The 19,987-nt window shown below is 34.4% G+C and overlaps 1 protein-coding gene across 2 annotated transcripts in view; it reads right to left on the bottom strand.

Annotated features, from left to right (window-relative positions):
* Positions 1 to 19,987, bottom strand: part of TUSC3 (tumor suppressor candidate 3) — a 111,107-nt gene that overhangs the window by 29,666 nt on the left and 61,454 nt on the right. For both annotated transcript variants that reach the window (XM_051618354.1, XM_051618353.1), the window contains exon 6: positions 19,178 to 19,267. In XM_051618354.1, the coding sequence (XP_051474314.1) occupies positions 19,178 to 19,267 (90 nt within the window). The remainder of the gene's footprint in view (positions 1 to 19,177; positions 19,268 to 19,987) is intronic.

The following is a 19,987-nucleotide window of genomic DNA, read 5'->3' on the forward strand; positions in this document are numbered from 1 at the left end:
AAGTCAGCCTTGCACACATTACTTGAAGGAAACTCATTTACGCTCCTCTTACTAAAACCTTTCTCTTACATTTCATCTCTCCTCTCCTCATTCCTCTACATGCTAATTTAACTAACTGCCATTCTGATGGAAAACTCAAATCTACATCCAAATTTTCTCAATGCAAGTGATATAACAGAATCACAGAATATTAGGTTGGAATGGACCTCCAAAGATCATTGAGTCCAACCCCCCTGCTGGAGCACGACCAAAAAAAACACACACAAGTTGGGCAGATCACTCAGAAAGGCATCCAGACAGGTCTTGAAAGCCTCCAGAGAGGAAGACTCCACAACCTCTGAGGAGCCTGTTCCAGTGCTCTGTAACCCTCACAGTAAAGAAGTTCTTCCTCATGTTAAGGTGGAACTTCTTATGCTCTCATTTGAGTCCACTGCCCCTCATCCTATCACAGGGCACAAGTGATGTATGGTATATGCTTGCTGTCTTCTTCCTGGAACAAACTCTCTTGTTTGGTCTTTGTTTCTGCTAATTAATACTTAAGATTACAAAGAAGAAGTCTTTTGGATAAGGGGACTAAGGAAAAGGACAGGTCTAGCATGATCGAACAAAAAACTCAGAATAGAGCTGTATGGTCAAAACCAATGCAAAATCAAGTTTTGTTGTACTGCTTTTAAACTTCATATTAGTACTCTAGGATAAGCTTGTGTTTTTCAGAATTGTACAGCTGAGTTATTTTTAAAAATTGTTCTGTGTTGCCCAGAGCAATGTTTTGCATGGTATATTAGGTCTAGTTAGCAGACTGAAAGAAGTAGAGTTGACATGACATAGAAACTGAGCAAAATCAAACCTTTAGCAGGACAAATTGAGAACGAAGGAACCACTCCATGTTTAGAATATAAAACTTGAAAGCAGATAGACTTGTAAAATATGAATTTATTTCACAATAACAAATCTTTGAGTCCACAATTTATGAAGGCAGCTAAGGCAGCCACTTATTTAAATTAATTGTTTAACACACTGGCAGATGTGTCCTAATTATTAGAATATAAGGGTGAGAACCTGTTTGTTTGTGTTTTTTTCAGTGGATGTGCTATACCATTTAACAACTTGTACCTCAGCAAATATCAAATTTGTTCTTATGTATTTTATAAAGTTCTGATAAGGATGGCAGGGGCTAATTTAACCTACCATAAAAGCCAGCAGCTAAAAACTTGGTTATGACACAAAACCTCAGAGCTATTTGCTGTGCTATCCTTAGCAAGTGTTCCAGCCTGCAATGAATACAAATAAAATACTGCTGTAAGACAAGTTGCTATTCAAGTTCTTTCCATTAGCTGTCTCCAATAAAACCACCCAAGGAGTCAAGAACCAAAAAGTTCAGGACTGCAGAAAACAGCACAAGTCTTATAGACATTCAGAATGACCATTACATTCAAGCTTATACAGAAATACTTAAAATGCTAGCTTTACTAAAGAAGTAAAAAAAAATCATAACTAGAAGAGGACAAATCATTAGAACATTGCATGCCCATGTATTTGGGACAAATGAATCTGGGAATTATTTTAGACCAAATGAAAAATTCTCTTAAGATTAAATAAGTGCTTGTTCATGTGAGCCTTTCACTCTTGTACTACCATATTCAAGGAAATCAAAAGAATCTTACAAGTACTGAATTGTGAAATTTTTAAGATTTTTAAGAATGCTCTAGTTATGAGCCATCATGCACATTTTCTGGTGACTTAAGCAGCTACATTCAGATACAGATACATTCAGCATTCAGGTACTTAAAGACACCACAGTACCAGATGATTGAATGCTTTGAGAACATGCAGAAACTTCATCAATTTTGAGGTCATTAAGTATTATTTTCCTCTTCTCTTGGCTTCTAGAAAAATCAAAAATTCTAGACTTTTAAAATATCTAGATTACAGTTGAACTAAAATAGTTTAATTTTTCTGTTAAAAGTGTTCTGCCCAAATATTTGTCCCAAGCCAAAAACTTTTGCACTCTATTTTGATCCCGGTAGCAGCTGACTGAAAATTAACAATAAATAAAGACATCTTGTATAGGAACACCTACTGCGTATCTAGTGCAGCTAACACATGGTTCTCTAGCAAAGGGGCAGGGAAGAGCATGGATGTCTTGAGCTTACAAAATTAGCATAAGTTAAGGATGCAAAACACAACCCCCACAAATGTGATGGAAAGGACAGTTTGCTTACTCACTGAGTTCCTTAAATTTAGTCCCATTCTATATAAACTTGGACGCTGTAGCATTAAAAATATTTTTCATTGATGCTTTTGTCACAACTGAATTCCAAGGCAGAATTACAAGAGAACTGCAGTCAATAATTCCAAGAATCCTCACTGGTTTTGTAAATTTTCAAGATTCATCTACACAATCAGGCTTGTCTTTAATTTAGCAACATGAACTTGTAACCTAAAGACTTTCTCCAAACACTTTATATACTTTAATACAAAGGGTTGTTCTCCATGTTGGAGGAGCAGTTGTTGGCTTGTAATGAATTTTCCCCCCTTTTGACTCACTGGACTTTCAAGAGTTCTTATAGACTAATTAGATGATTCTTTTAATGCAACAGGTGAAAAAAAAAAGTTTTTCCCACACATCTCTCTCTTTAATTTGCACATGGTAAGAAGCTCTAGTTGTAAAACTTCACAGTGACTTTCACAAAACCTGATTTCCAGCCCCACTATATTAATAGAACAGCACAGGTGTTTCTTCTCTGTACCTAAATAATTTGAGAGAACTGCTGATTCAAAAGAAGTCAATAAGCATTTCACTATTGATTTCAGCAGAGCCAATATTTCTTTCTGGAGGTTTATTGGTGACAGAATTTCAAAACACCAATATTTAGAAAGATATGTTGTATACAATAAGCCACATAATTGCATTGAACAAACTATGAAGTAAACCAATTTACTGTATATTAAAGAATTTCAATCTAACATATTTATTTCTACACAACACTTAGCTGCAGAAGACTAAACTGGCTGCCACACGAAAAAAGCAAGTTTCAACATAAAAGAAAGAGTTCTGCAAATAATCTCAGGCAAAAGAAACAGCAGGTAAATTGTCATCCACACATTTTTGGAGGTAAGAAATGCCTCTCTTCCAAGACCCTTCTAAACTGACTGGGAGAGTGCATTATTTAGCAAAGCAATATATGGTTAACATTAAGTGTTTGAATGATAAGAACCATACAGGGGACACTTAATGACATCCTCACAGTAATGCTCCACATCCAGCCTAGTATCTCATATTAAGCATTTGAAGTTTATCTAGGGTGAGCTCCTTTCTCTAACCTTTATCAGAATATTTTATTTTTATTTTTATCATGAGGCAACTACTCCTTGCTGACTCCAAAATGCAACTAACAGACAAAGCACTGACTTTTACTGAAATGACTATCTCAAGAAGGAACTGTGATGGCTAGAAGCTACTGTAAAGTATGTATGTGCTTACTCTTCTATGAAGGGAAGAGGGTTTGATAACACACCAAGATGAGAAAAGACAATCAGTCCTCTAAAATACTACCTCTACTACCTCTCAGCTTCTCCTAGTACGAAGTAAGTTTCTCCCAATACAATCTAAGCATTTTTCACATGTCCTAAATCTCTTCCAATTAATAGGGAATACAGCATCTGCCTTGATAAAGTACTCCAAAATATGTTATTTTCAACACTAGGAAGTACCTTTTTCTCTCTCTGCCTAAGCAGTTTAAAAGTCCCCTACTAGTGAACATCTTTTCTGTTTCTAATACCAGTCTCTAGTGATCCATATTCCCTCAAAAGCTAATCTGAACAGCAACTGCATGTATTAGCAGGACCATATATTGCTCCCTACCTGTCCACATTTTCCCCTCCACTTTAAATCTAGCTAACTACAAAAGACTTGAATTAGTATGTACACCATGTGAACGATGAGGGTGTTCCAGTGTGGCACAAAGACAGCTCTAGCATGACCACAGAGAAGACACTTCAATCCTGCAATGTAACAATAAAAATCCACTAGTTTCTTTTTAATGACTAACTACAGAATATCATTATTCTAGAGACAATTCTAATATTTTCAATAGTTTCAACTCTCTTGAATCATTTGCAGTCAAATTTTATTTATTTTATTAAATGCTGTGGACAAAGAAAGAATAACTTTGCACTTGACAGCAAACTTTTCACATACTCAAAGATAGATGCTATTAATGACACTACAGTATAATGTTTGTGTTGAGGTTATGATCTACAGTGGTCCCTTTAAATCTCTCCCTGAGATACTGCCTCCAAAGACATACTCCTGGTTTTTAGGCAGACAATCTTGAAACTACCATCTTGGAAGGCATCTTTACTAGCTATAATTTTTTAAGCAGCTTTAAAAAAAATTTGTACATATTTAACATTGGTGAAACCCTGCAGCAAAGAGTTCCACACATCTGTAATATGAAGAAACATTATATTTTAAAATATCAGTTTCAAATTTAATTTTAACAACTTGAAAATTATTCCCTTCTTGCTTCTCTCCATGTCACTCATTTAATGCACCTCAATCAAATTGGTCTATCATTCCTTCTACAGAAGCACTTTCATAATTAAGCTGTGTGTCATCTCCCAAGCTTTTTCCAGACTGTATTCAGGCTGTACATGACACACAATACTTGTAGCATCGAAAGCACTTTTCTCTCCTAATAATTCTAAACATTGTTTGCTCTTGAATACTTGAGTTAACTGACATATTGCTAATAATGACCTACAAGTATATCCAAATGAGGAGAAATTCTTAATAGCTTTCTACAGTTGACTAGCAGTGGATAAATCTTTGTTTAAATATTAACAAATTTGAAGCGAGACGTGTAAAAGTTCAGCACAATTGTATTTTAATGCAAAACTTGGACAATACTTTTGAATGCATTGAAATTTTGTGTATATGCTAGCCCATAGAAAAACATTACAATATATAATAAACAAGAGTAACATGCCCATGAACAGCAATTCAATTCACACAGGAGCTGAAATGCCTCATCAAAAAGGCATAAAAATTCATACTGTGGTGATCATAACTAGCTTATAATAGCATTTGAATATTATACAGTGTGTTACCTTTTATTCTGTGCCTTTGCATTCCAGTGCTAAACTCTGAAGTTCCAAGTGGCTGACAACTCAATGCACATCCCAGAAAGAAAAGCATATTTAATGTCAATTTTCTGAAAAGGAGGTTAGAAATGTGTTTGATTATTACTTTTTCCCCCCAGAAAATGCTCATTAAAAATCTCTGAGTGGAATTTCATGCTGTATCAGGACTGACAGAAACATTCTGAATTTACTTTGAAAGCCTGACATATTTATCATTATACTAATATCTAAACTATATTAAAAACTGCATTATGGTACATGGGATGAGAAATTGGCTAACTATAAAAACACTGATAATAAGTGTTATCTCTTCTGTTCCAGCGAATATAACCTCAAAGAGGAAGCTTCCTCTATTGACAATTCAAAGCCTCCCTAAGTATTCACATTAGGACTCTGACACTGTCATGACTGATAAGAGACAAAGTCAGAAAAAGTTTGAAGGTTACTCTTTTGTTTCCCTTTAAATTGGTATTTTTAATACCATCTAGTAACCCTTTTCTGTCAAACTGCTGATAAATGCACTATTTTGGGTAGATATTAAAGTACAACTTCTAATGTCTGAAAGTGTACTAGTCCCTCCTTCTTAGCTTGCCAAATTAAAATAAAATCATTAGGAATAATAGAACTGGCCTTTAAAATGAAAAGAGAAAGCACTATAGTTAGGAGGCATATACATGCACACACCAAGATATTTGTTAGTTCTGTTAAAAGATTGGGCTTTTAAAATTGTTTATGTCTAGGATCTAAATATCAACTTGAATATGTACGTTTACTAAAATTTCAAAGGAGTTTTAGAGATTTATATAAAAAAACCAAAAGACTAAATGTTGTGTTTAAAAATCATGAATAAAGAGGAAATAAAATATTTCTATAGTACGACCTGCTAAATCCAGGAAAATTATCATCATGACATATTAAGAAAGGACATTATCTTCACAGCATATTAAATACATGACAAAAAAGGCCAGGATTAACCCACTACAATATTAAAAAATATGATAGATATTTCACATTGAAATGTTTTTTTATGTACAAAGGACACTATTTTTCAGAATTCTTTTTATCACAAATTAATAGCATTTAGGTATTAAGTTACGTTTACGGTTTCTTAGAAATCTTGGTTTGATAGTTAAAAAAACCCAAACAATCTTTTAGCTACCAGACCTAAAGTAAGCCAAGATGTAAAACTAAGGAATTTAATACATTTTTTTGTGAATTTGAGCTAGCTATTAATTACATACAGATCCCTCCTATAACACATAATTTAGCACCTCTTCTCAACAGCAAAACTGTTCTACGATACTGGAACAAAAAAAGCAGTTTACACTTTGATAGCCTTATTTTCTAGATGTTCATTCAAAGACGCAGCTTCATTGTCAACAGAAAATGACAAGATTGAAGAGGAAAGATCTTAAAAACTTAAATAGACTCTTCAGAAAATATATTTTCTCATCTGACATACAGCCTAGCAAAACCTTAATAGTATAAAAAGCAAAGCAGGCAGCAAAGCATTACAGTCAAGATTCTGTGGAGCCTACTAAGGTTTGGTCTTTTCAAGAGAAAAGACAAGCACAGAGCTACCAAGATAAAAACAGACATGACCCAAAGCTCTATCTAGCTGTCATTCATATACACATACTAGCAGGAAACAGATACACATTCATTTGATGATGTCAACCATACCACAGAGCTTGGTGTCGTCAGCAAACGTTGCAAGTGCAGTCAGTTCCACTGCCCACGTCACATGACACGTCCATGACAGCATCAGTCCCCATATTGACCCCTGAGGAACGTCACTCATGTATAAGTTCTCACATATTAATTCTCCAAACCTGATATGCACACTATACACATCTAAAGTCATTCTACTTCACACTAGCTCCTCTTTGGTCCAACAGACTGAATGAACCAGTAGCAGCTGGGAGTGTATTGGCTGAACTCCTGGAGTCTACCCTCTGGCTTAACTTCATCCAAAAGGATCATACCCTGAGTGCACTGCATAATTTGAATTAGAAGTATGGAAGGTGGGAATGAGGGTGGTACAGGCTTAAAAAAAGTACCCCTTATCTGAATTAAGGATGGGTGCGGGTGAACTCACAAAAAAATCAAAATGAAAAGATAAACTGAGCTTCAGCAGAACATTTCAGGCTTTGGAGGAGGAGAATAAGGTCAAGAGAAAACACAGCCCCTACTCATGGAGAAAGATACTGCAAAGTTGAAGAACTGAAAAGCATTCAGAAAAATAACTCCTTGTGGTACATTGGAGACTAATTTTCTAGATAAAATTTAAACAGATTCTACTAACAGCAGACCTCAATGATAGATATGTGAAACCTGGCAGATTCTATTCTCAATTACCCACTCGTAAATATGCAATATTTTAAGTGCATTTTTCATAGAAAGTCACTGGAAGTATAAAATAATTTCAGACAAAATTACCTGAGTTGATTCAGTAAATTAAACAGAAAGATGAATACTAACACATTTAAAACTTTCAATTTAAGGTTTTGCAACTGAAATGAAAAATATGAGGGATGTCACCTACACTTGAAAAATCTGGTGAATTGAATGAGTCAAAGACAGTGTAAGTTTCTTAAACCATCTTGAATCTGTATTCCACACATCTTAAAAAATAAATAACTAAATAAATGAATTTGTGACCTTTCAGGGAAGGATTCCTGACCTAACTGATGGAATATAATGAACAACAAGAGCTTAGAAAGAATGGAAAGAGACTGACTAGCAAAAACATTTCCCTCTTAAAAGGTCAAAAAGCTTAGCAATAAAATGAAAATCGTCAGGAGGCAAGATGAGGTGGCCCTGCAAATGAAATTAAAACAGTTTGTATTTCAGCCATTAAAACAGAAAATAAGCAAAGAAATTAAAATGTAGTAAAGGGTGGTAATTCTGTTTTCAGAAATGGTTGAGTAAAAGCTATACAGGGGTCCACAGCTGACAGAATGCATCTATAACACATAAAGTTGAAGGAAAACACAAAAAAACAGAATTTCAAAACTAGTAAATAAAGCCTAGTAGCAGTTTTATTTTTTTATGTATTCTAACCAAGACAAGTATGTTAGTGTAAATCTACAGAACAGCATACATAGAAACTAAACACATTTTGGACGAAACTAGGATTTCAAAAACATAAGAAGACCTCATTGCTCTCTACAGCTACCTGAAAGGAGGTTGTAGGGAGGTGGGAGTTGGCCTCTTCTCTCAAATAAATGATGACAGGATGAGAGGAAATGGCCTGAAGCTGTGCCAGGGAAGGTTTAGGCTGGATATTAGAAAGAATTTATTTACCAGAGTTGTTGGACAGTGGAACAGGCTGCCCAGTGAGGTGGTGGAGTCACCATCCCTGGAAGTATTTTTTTTTAAATGTAGATATAGTGCTTAGCGACATGATTTAAGCACTGAATGGGTAAATCAGGTTATGGTCGGAAGGTTTAGGTTATGGATGGACTTGATGATCTTCAAGGTCCCTTCCAACCAGGATGATTCTATAATTCTGAATAGACTTTGGAGAACAATTAAACGTATGAAGAAACATGAAAAATTAAAAGAAATGCAGCATGCTTATTCCAAGGACACAGATTCCAGATTAATCAGGCACAATTTCTCTCTTAAGGTAATTAATCCTCTTGAAAGGAAAACGTGCTACTATTTATCTGGATTTTGGCAAGTCATTCTGTTACCAGTAAAGCTAGAGAAAAATGGTTTTAGAACAAACAGTATAGGCAGGTTGAATGACTGGCTCAATGGGAAAGAGAATAGGCTGTTTAAAAACACATAAAGGAACTCTAGATCTTGGGACTAATTTAAATTGATGACTTGTTTGCAAAAACAGGTACTAATGAATATAGCTGATGCCAGAAAAGAACCAAGGAAAAATAAACACCACTACACTACATGGGAAGAAATAAAGGCTACACACTTCAAAAGTCAGAAGAATCTCCACAAATTATGTTCCCATTATCTAAAAGAACTCAATTAGAAAAAAAAAGTATCTGCTCTATAAGTACAGGCTAAATATGTCTCACTAATGTGATTGCCTATTAAAAAATTAAGTGAAATCAAGGTGCAAAGTATTGTATGTGCAATCCACCCACTTAAAAGAAGTTTCATTTTAACACCAAAAGTGGTACAACAGCATTATAAAACTGTCTGGGAGCAAAATCTTAAAAGCCAAAGATTTTGATAATATGCACTTACCCACTCATCCATGACTGGACAATGTATAAGGGCTCTCCCACTACTGTATTCTCATGCAGTATGAATTGAGCATTGAACTTATTTGCTAGATCAGAGCTATATGAAATTATGTAGATGGTCAAATGCAGAAAAATTAAAGGGCAAAAGAGAAGAAAAAACCTTATATGCATATGGACTGAACTTTTAAACTTATGTTAATAAACCAACCTCACAGTGTTTTTAATGTGTATGTGTACTGGTCACCTATACCAGTAAAATCCAGGATTCTGCTTGATGTTGCTTCTGTTTCTTTTTTCCAGTTGTAATTCCTTTTTCAAATTGCTGTTGTGTGTTTACTATTTCAGTTGTGCTATTTTCAGGATTGATTCTACCCCATCTTAAATCTACCTTTTTTTGTAAGGTATGTTCTTCAATTTATACAGAAAATAATCCTCTGAGTAACAGTGGTTTGAATGTCTCTCTAATATGTCTTTTTCCTGGAATTTTTTAATGAGCTTTTAAGATATCTGGTTGGAAGGGTTTAAATTGTTTGTTCTTCAGTAAATGGAGCTTTCCAAGGGTTAGGGAAACAGGAAATTAAACAAATAAAAAAAGCCAGAAGAAATACAAATTAAAGTCTGTATATTGCATTTCTTTTTACAGTTACCCAAGGTTTGCAAAATATTTGTAGGCCTGAATTCAATATAGTGTTAAGGGATGGGAGGGATACAGTGGAAAGATCACAGCTGCAAACACACTATGGTCCCTCTGTGAGCACCACCTGGAGTGGCATATGCATTCATATCATGTCCTTGTGGTTGTGTATTTTCCAGAGATAATAATGCAAGTGATCAATTATTGGGATATTAAATGACTAACAGCATGAATTTAATTCAATTTGTTTTCTTATATCAATTCTTAAAATCCATTCTTAAACTGGGCAGCTGATCCAATGCTTTCGATATTTCCACTTACTGTAGCAGCGTACTTCTGTGGTTAGATGCACATTCAGATGGTAAAGTAGACAACATTAAGAAAACTCTACCATGTTCTTTACAGTTTAAAGTTTAAAGTTTTGGTTTTACACAGAAAGCATTTTAATAGCAGTATAGCTGTTCTGAATCTTTTTTTTTCTTCCTCTGATTTCCAGCAGTAATAATACCATAAATGACAGCACTGGACCAGATCAGATGGTGTTTATTATCCCATTATAACATTCATTGAAGTGTTCTCTATCTACAGACAAATAAAACAATAATAATAATAATAATAAAACAATTTTAAGTTCTATGACTTCGGCATTTAGCCACAGAGAATACTATGGAACAATTGCTTCTTTTATCTGACAGGGATCATTCAGTCTAATTAATATGAACTACAGTATCATGGCTGTGCAAAAGGCACAGCCTTTTTTTTTTTATGCTTCCTAGAACAGGGATTATAAAAAAAAATCAAACAACAAACCAAATTCTTCTTTCATTTCATTGCCCCACATTAGAAGTGTGAAGGGCTGGTAAATGCAGACAACTTCCCTCTTTTAAACAATAACGCTATTTTATCTTCATATAGAGCATTCTGCTATGCTAAGTGACCTCAGGACCTGTGAAGATGAATGAGCTTTTTTCATGGTTTTATTGATTGCTCGAAACCTAGATTTACACGACCTTCAGTAAAGAACTTTTTTAAACTTGCACTGTACCAGCCTGTAACTGCTTTCATAGAAACATAGTATCATTCAGGTTGGAAAAAAACCTGTAAAATCATCCAATCCAACCCTTAACCTAACTCTACCAGCCCAATGCTAAACCATGTCCCTAAGCACTGCATCTAAATGATTTTTAAACACATTCAGGGATGGTGATTCAACCACTTTCCCAGACAGCCCATTCCAGTGCTTAATAACCCCTTCTGTGAAGAAGTTTCTCCTAACATCCAACCTAAACCTCCCCTGGGGTAACTTGAAGCCATTTACTATCACCTTATCACTTGCTACCGAGACTGACCTGCCCTTTGCTATACCCTCCTTTCAGGCAGTTGTAGAGATCAACAAGGTCTACCCTCAGTCTCCTCCTCTTTAGACTAAAGACCCCAAGTTCTCTCAGCTGCTCCTCATAAGGTTTTCCAGACCCTTCACCAGGGTCTATTAAGCATAGACTTTTAAGGCGAACAGTAAAAAATGCCTCTTTTTCAGTACAAACATACACAAAAGAACTAGCATCTGTTTCTAATAAATGGGAACATTTTTTCGCTGTAAGTACTGAATATTAAGAAAAAGTGATGTAAATTAAACCTGCTTCTCAACCTATTTCTGTGCATCATATTAGCTTGATGGAAGATGCTTTTAAAATATTTAAAGAGCAGATAAATCTCAATTGTGTAATGCAGAAGTAAACTCTCCTAAGAAGGACTTTAGGCCACCTTTTCTAACCAATATATGAAGCAGTTCTGCAATGGCTTTGAAGTGGCACAGGAATGTGCCTGTCTAAAGGGTAGTAAAAAATTAAAATCCCTTGTTCTAAAGCTTGTGTAAGGCCCATTCCCTTTTATAAACTTGTTTTCAAAAATCATAAAGAGAATCCTGACCAGCAATCAGGATCAGGTAAATTTTCTCCTTCTTATCCTCCAAGGAAAATGGATAGAGAAGCTGGAAAATAGTAATTCCCTTTCAAACATTTTTGGAGACTTTTTTGATAAGTGTAACTGACCACTTACATAGCCACAGCAAGACAACTGACTTAGCAATGTCTGCTTCTACATATAAGCATTGATAATGTAACAGCCATGTAAACTCTCCTAGTAAGCAAAATCTAATTGAATATAAAATAGTTAAATTGAACTTTTCACCGGGTTCCTAAATTATGAGAATACCACTCACATATTAGAGTATATTCCAGATAATCCAAATAGTTTAGCTTACATATCTGTAACAACGTCTTGCTGTTAAATGTCCCAGAACTCTGATAAATATTTGGTATCTAAAAGGTGGGATGTAGAGTACTATCCTACAGCTTTTCAGAGGCTCAGAAGAACAACCTGCATGTACAATACAACTTTTTATTTTAGCTTTAATTTAGTCTTTGTGTCCTGTTCTATTGTTTCTTCCTTCAGCAACAGCCAGTAAACACAAAAGGTTAGCCAAAGTAAGGAACTAATGTTGGCACAAGAGCTAGACAAAAAATCATGTCAGAATAATTTTGTTTCTGTAGTAACATACAAAAACCATTTCATATTGCTCAAAATACCAAGTAGCAAATAACTTTTGCCTTGCAGATTTAAAAAAAAAGGCCTCAAAAGTTGCTTATGTTCAATAAAAAAGAATAACCACAATAAAAAGGTAACTCTCTGATCCAGGGATTACAGATTAATTAGCCCATGAAGCATTGCCTGAAGTATGCTGCTTCATTTACATTAACACAGTCAAATGCATGTTCCTTCTTTTGACCCTGTTCTCAGGCATAAGAAATCTGATCTTAAACTGAAATGACCACATTAGAGTTTACTAGCAGATCTATGTGGAGAGGCAGGTGGTCTCCAATGGAAAAATGTACCAGGTCTATAGCTCTAGACAGTTCTGCAGGATAGAAAATATTTTGATACTTGCTTAGAAATTCACAAGACAGTTCCCAAATGATGAAATTTTAGTTCAGCAAAAGGAATGTCTGCACCCTTGTACTATAGATTATCTTCCTTCAGGGAAGAGGAGAGGTTCACAATATAATCCATCTAAAGCAGTGAAAGACTGTGCTGTGCAACAGGGAAAATAAGCTAAGAGTTCTTTCCTCTCTCCTCCCTTCCCCGCTGTCCCAAAATTGTTGAAAACTTGCAAGATTCTAGAAGAAAACAGACATGCTTCAGTTACTCAATAGCTATAGGAAGAATGTCTGTACAGCTCTATTAAGAAAACAGAATCTATAAATTGAAAAATTTCTAAGACTACTCCAGGCAATGTTTCCTCATTTCCAATGTGGATACTGTAGTGATATGATATAGTGCTAGTGCCAGTTAAGCAAAGTTATGCTGTCAGGAGCTCTGAAAAGGTGTACTGCTGGGCTAAACATAATTTTATTAAAGGCAGTGTTCAGTTCTAATTAAGATCTCAGCTATATCAGCTTTTACTGAAGAGGATAAAAATTACCTTGACTGTTCCTGTGGGAAATTAAGATAAAATAAATTAAAAGGTAAAATTAAAATAAAGATGTGGGTGGTCAAAAACTGAAACAGGTTGGGGAATCTCTAACTGTGGAGACATTCAAAATTAATTTAGACAAGTCCTGAGTAACCTGATCAGCTTTGAACAAGCAGCTAGACTAGATCATCTTCAGAGGCAGCTGCATCACAATTATTTTATTAGAGAAGGCTCTTACCTTTTAGTATTCACACAACTAGTAAAGTCCAGGAAGCCAGAAAAATTAGATTCCTATGTTACACTCAAGTTGGGTTTAATAAAATGGTTCTTGTTCTAGTAGTCACAGAACAACATTTCCCTTGTGTAATTCTGTTTTTCTGTCTTTGAAAAAAGTGTATTTTTCTGTATTGCATTATGATTCTATCTTCAGATACTTCATAACTTCACATATTTGAAGTGAAGCTCAATATCCCTGACTTCTGATATAGAAAGAGCTATTCTGTACAAAACAGTTATTTCAGATAAAACTGAAATGCTTCTAGGTGTCCATCTATGTTTAACAAAAGGTAGGCGGGGGGGGAATGGAGAAGTGTTTGTTAGTTGAATGGGGTATCAGTCAATTAAAATTGGATTTCTGTTGCTACAAGCCACAATTAAAATCTTATGGGTTTATTTTATTGGATTTTATCATGACAGACTACTTGCTGCCTGATTGCTTGTCTAAAATCCAGTTCTACTTGATGGGAATATGTTCCATCTTTTAGTCAGCCAAAACTACTGCTTACAAAACAATGGTACTATCTGGACTGTTCTAGCATGCATGCTTCAAGTTTCAACCATTTAAAAAAATTAGAGATTCAAATGCTTCATCTGAGCAACCCTTATGTAATGACCATTTTCTTACTTCCTTTTCTTCCCACAGTAAAAAAGGGTATAAAATATTGTGTACGGTTTCCCTTTTTTAATATCAACTTAGAAATATGTTATACAGAAAGTTACTGAAATGTCAGCTACAATGACCTTTGCAATCCCCCAATTTAGTGCAGATGTCTTACATGGGTTAATATTTTTCCCAACAGTAGTTTAGATATGAAGTTGCCCAACTGTTAATGTGCTGATCTGTTAACAGAGTTAAGATTGTTTTATACTAGTCCTGTACCTTGCACTGCCAACTGTTATGTTTTCTAACTAGATCAAGATAGACGTTTAAAAAAATGCTTGAAAAACCCTTTAATAGTTGCAGATTCTGAATAGATTCACTGTTTTTGACAACCACAGGAAAGCTATTCCATTAAATACACTCATAACACAAATAACATACTTCTCATTTCTATCAAGCATGTTAGCATAAATAAGTGGCTATTCCAATAAAATATTAAGAAGTATTTTCAATAGCACTGAGGTTGTGATTATTGTCGACAGACACACCAAAAGATTGTGGTGGTAAAATTGATGCTGGTGTGGATATTTTACATTAGATGCTGATACAATGATCTATTCGAACCTTTTTATCCAAAAGCAAGACAAATATATTACAATATATCACACAGTAAAGTGACTTTTGTATATATTGACACTGCTACCAAGCAATGTGGTCACTTTTCTCAAAGTCAGACATGACAAATACAGTCTTGACAAACTGTACTTCAAATATGCTTCCAGACAGATTGAAGGCAAAAGGGCAATTTATTTACTGTGACTTACTGAGTTTGAAAGGGACAGTCATTCTTTAAAACTGTTCCAGGAAACAGTTCCATTTATTTTAATTAGAGTCATATGAAAAAGTCATGTGAGAAAACACAGAAGAATATACTTTAATAAATGACACATCTAACAGTGGAAGACTAATATGAATTAAGAATCTCAATATTCTAAGTACACATTTTTCACACAAAGTACCTTAATTTTGGATTGACAAGTGCAAAAATCATTAACAGTCAAAAATATTTTTCATTTAACTTCAGAAACATACAGATTACCACATATCCATTATCAGCAAGACCGTGAAAAGTGTTTTAGAGACTGCTCCTGAATAAAGATCCATAGCTAAACAACTGCAAAAAGTAGGGAAAAAAAAAAAAAAAGGCTGACAACAAACACCACTACTGAAAAAATTAGATCTGATGTTGCAAGGTCTTCTTTCTCAAAAAACTGCTAAACAGATATAAATTTCTTCCTAATAACATAATTTATGTTAACCAACTTTTACAATATAAGACACATTTTAAAAAATCCAGTTAATATAGTGGCAAATAACACTACTATCCATTTTACAAAGCATCAGCTTATACAGAAAAAACATCTAATGTCTGACAAAAAAAAATCTCATATATTCCTCTTCACACAAAACCTTTTCCAACTTCCAATAGTTTCTTCTTCAGGAAGGAAATAAAATTATGAGCTGTGGAAGCCACCTTATTATCTTAGATCAAGCTTGTTCTTTGACCTATTCTCATTCTACAGCAAACTTTCAACTATGTAAAGATGCAGCTGAGCATACTGCACAATAAAAATCTTAGCATTTGTACCCAAACCAACAAAATGGCTGCTAGTCCCTATACATATATACATAAATGCTTTTTAAGTTATTACTGCTATTTGATTAAAAGCTGATGAAAATCTAATGAGAATTCTTTGCTATTAGATCAGTTAAACAGCAACAGAACTATCTCTGCTGGAGACTGAAAAATATGTAATTGCTTTCTCCAGCCCTCTACTTGTCTCACCTCCAGCCCTCTCCTTGTCTAACCACCAGCTCTATACAGATCAAGCTCTGAATAAAAATCAGAACTCTCCCAAGACTGTTCATATACAGATACCAATGGGATGCTTAGATTTCACTCTCAATCCTGGTAAAACAGGTACAGATTTTAGTGTTACACAGTAAGCACCTAATCCTAACAAAATGATTAGGCAAAAGATTTAGTACTTCAAAAATATAACAGAGATAGAATACTAGCATCACTAGATAGAAGACTAGCACCACTTTTGTTAACCGAAACCTGTAACTGTAATATTGAGCAGCAGTACTGTGTGATTCAGCTTTCTACATAAAGTTGATAGTACTTCCATCTGGATCCAAAATATGAAATTAGCTGATGGCAATGGGAAATAATGAATGTAATTGCAACAACCTCAATCAACCTTGCAGAATAGAATTACAAAAATATAGTTTAAAAGCTTCATTCAAATAAAACAATCATAGAATTAAAGTTTAGATAATCAAACAAAGAATAAAAAATACAGTGCACAAGCCAAAAATTTTAAGAACTGGTTAACGTTACATGTACACAATACTGGCACTAGTTAAGTAGTGTTGTTTAAGCAAAGCAAACAAATATCTTTCCATCTTTTGAAAAAAATAGAAACTTAAGGAAAATAAATGAAGTGTAATTTCAAGTTATGTCAAGAACAAAGCAAGTAACAGGAGATATCTGAAGCAAGGAATAGTTTATGAAGATTGAATATTACCACTTTCAAAGTCTGGTGGCCTATCAGGCTCTACAGCTAATATGCAGCTGAACCACTACATTCTATGAAATAAGAAAATCTAAGAATTATTACATTTGAACCTAACAATAGAACAACCTTAGTGAGCTATCCTTTGCTTCATCAAAAAACCTGAATTTTGCATGGTAAGACTGTTAAGTTTCAGAATATTACATACAAGTAATCCTTATAAAATGAAAACTTGGAATTGCTACTAAATCCTAAACATTGTAAAGAAAGTGATGACTTAAATTTCACTTGGATGTAAAGACAGCAGTTGCTTACACAACACAGAACAGTGTTACAGTGAATTATCATAGTTGAATAAATCTCACAGAAGCAATAGACAAGCACCTTTATGACTTCAAATTCACATGAATATAGATAAGTGCTGGAAAAATGAATCAGGAAAATGTTCAATAGTGTTATTTGACAAAAAAAAACCCCACCAAAACCCACACAGTAAAATTGGCAAAGTTTACAGAATACTTACTAAGCTTCTAACACCAGTAAAAATCAGAGCTTTAAGCTACAACCCTACTTGTAAGTGGTACCTTAAATAGATCAGAAACTTGGTGATCCTGCATCTATACTTTTGATAATTCTTAGAATCTGACTGGCTTTACTTCCTAACACAGATGGAGCTCCAAGGACATAAAAGTACTGACATATGTGAAAAAGGAGAGACAGGTGAATTAGAGGCACAAATTAGCTTGCCTGAAGTCATAAAATGGAACAAAGGCAGAAAAGAAGGTATGTATGTTGACTAATGCAGTAGGCTAGAATCTAGTACTTAAAACCATATTTACTGTTATTTTTCAGTATTTAGTTGTATATGCTGACACTCCCACACCAGTATCTTTTCAGACACTGGGATAAGGTGTGACTTCACACTCTGAAAGCTGAGACAAGATAGCACAAATTCAGGAACAATTAAAGGGACATTTTACAATTATTTAAAGCTGGGTAATACTTCAGAAAATGGTCTTTAAGAAAGGCAATGTGTATAAAATTAGATGTGGTAAAAACTTATTTGTCACGAACAGTGCTTTTTCTATGCAGTATTTCTCCTGTCTGCCACTCTGTGGGAAAGCATCATAAATTTAATACTGCAAGGCAGTAATGAAAAATTTTTATAAAGTGCTTTACAGCAATTATTTATTACATTATCAATTTTACTTCTGTGTAACAAAGTTGACAGATGAAATAATGTCATTTTATGACATCAATATGCTGCTACATTCCTGATGAAAAGCTGATCAGAAATCAGATTCAAACCACCTGTGTTTTTTTGCTACTACAATTAAGATATGACACAGAGCTCAAAAAAAAAAAAAAAAATTAAGACATAAGCCAGTCTCCTTGAACTAGTGATCTTCAAAGCTGAGAAGAGCTCAATGGGCCACTAGTTACAAAAAGGCTTCCTGACCACCAAATTAATTTCAAGCTAAAAAGATTCCACCCCAACAACTTGCTTGAAATCGGTAAATAACAAAGAATGGAAGAAAGTAGCCAACATCTTTCCCAGTAGGCAAAGAGAGTTTCTCCTTCTGAACTCTGATTAACTAATCTGTGAGCAGGAAGGATCAAGTAAAAGAATTCATTCAAAGACAGCAGAAGCAGGATATAACTAATTTCAGCAGTAGTCACCTGGTGGTAACTTCTTAGTAGAGCTGATCAAGAATTTAAATTGAAGGACTAAAGAGATAGAGGAAAAAGGGTTCTGTAAAGTTTAGTAGAAGAGTTACAGGAATAATAGAAAATGGTAAAAAGCAGATAAAATATTTGCCATCTCCTTTTCTAATTAAAATACTTAAGAACAAAGAGGGTAAGATGTTACAAAATTCAAAAGCTTGTGTAAATGGAGCCTGAAAAGAAAAAAAAACCAATCTTGCTTTTCAGTGTGTGAGGGAGCACATTTCTACAAAAAGACACAATAACCACTTATCTTTGGGCAGTGAATATTGTGTGGCATGGAACACTTCATAAAAGATTAAAGACAGCTGGGAGACTGATAGAATTTTGAAAAACATGACCACTCATTTCACTGCTTAAGTAAAAAATGTTGGCACTCTAAATTTAAACATGTGAAATTGTAAAACAGACCCTGCTTGCAAAGAACTCTGACAGACTGTCACACAGTGGCATTGAACCACAATTATTTGCAATTGTAGGAAGTGACTAATACTTTCCCTCAAAATAAAATTTAAATACTCAACTCACCACTTGTCCATTCTGAGGATTTTTATGTGCATATGGCGGTCCACGGATGTGATTCCACATTTGACCAGATGTCATAGCAAATACAACACACTAGAAAAAATAGAAAAACAATATACTCATTTATTTACCCAAAGGAATTGAATAGAAAACCATTCTGCTGGTGATGCTTGTTTAGATCCATAATTGTTTACTTAACCAGATACAATATCTACCTCTATTTGAATTCTAGGATAGAGCTTTCAGATGTGTTGCTCATAAAATTCTTAATGGCTTCTGTTAGAAAACGAGCTAGCTCAAGACAGAGATTTTCAAAATCTCACTTGAAATAATCCTATCTTTATGTGCACTTGGAATCGCCACATTTACACATCTATATGGCAAAAAACTGGCAGTAGAAGGCGTTCATTGCAAATATTCTGCAAAATAGTGTTCAAGTTAGACAACTTGTGAAATTATTCCTGCCTCTAATCCAATACTAATGTTTAGCTTACATATTTGCTTTCAAGTATACAAAAAGATATATAAAACTGTAAGAAAAAAAAAATCCAAGTAAAAAAAGCCTGTCCCGTTGTGTAGTCTACATGACTGTCATTCACAGAAAAGTGAAATTCCCAATGGAAAAAACTGAAAAACTGTTAAGTTAGGCTAGGGATGTTTGACAACTGTAAAAACCAGACATTAATTCCTGTACAATGTCATATCACAAAATTTATAGGACAAACATCACAGTCATAGGAAGAGTCATTATGGAGCAAATATGGAGCAAAATACAGTATATTTTGATTACCAAATGAGAAAAACAGAAATGGG

Source organism: Apus apus, chromosome 4 (genome assembly GCF_020740795.1).
Source record: "Apus apus isolate bApuApu2 chromosome 4, bApuApu2.pri.cur, whole genome shotgun sequence".
NCBI lineage: Eukaryota > Metazoa > Chordata > Aves > Apodiformes > Apodidae > Apus > Apus apus.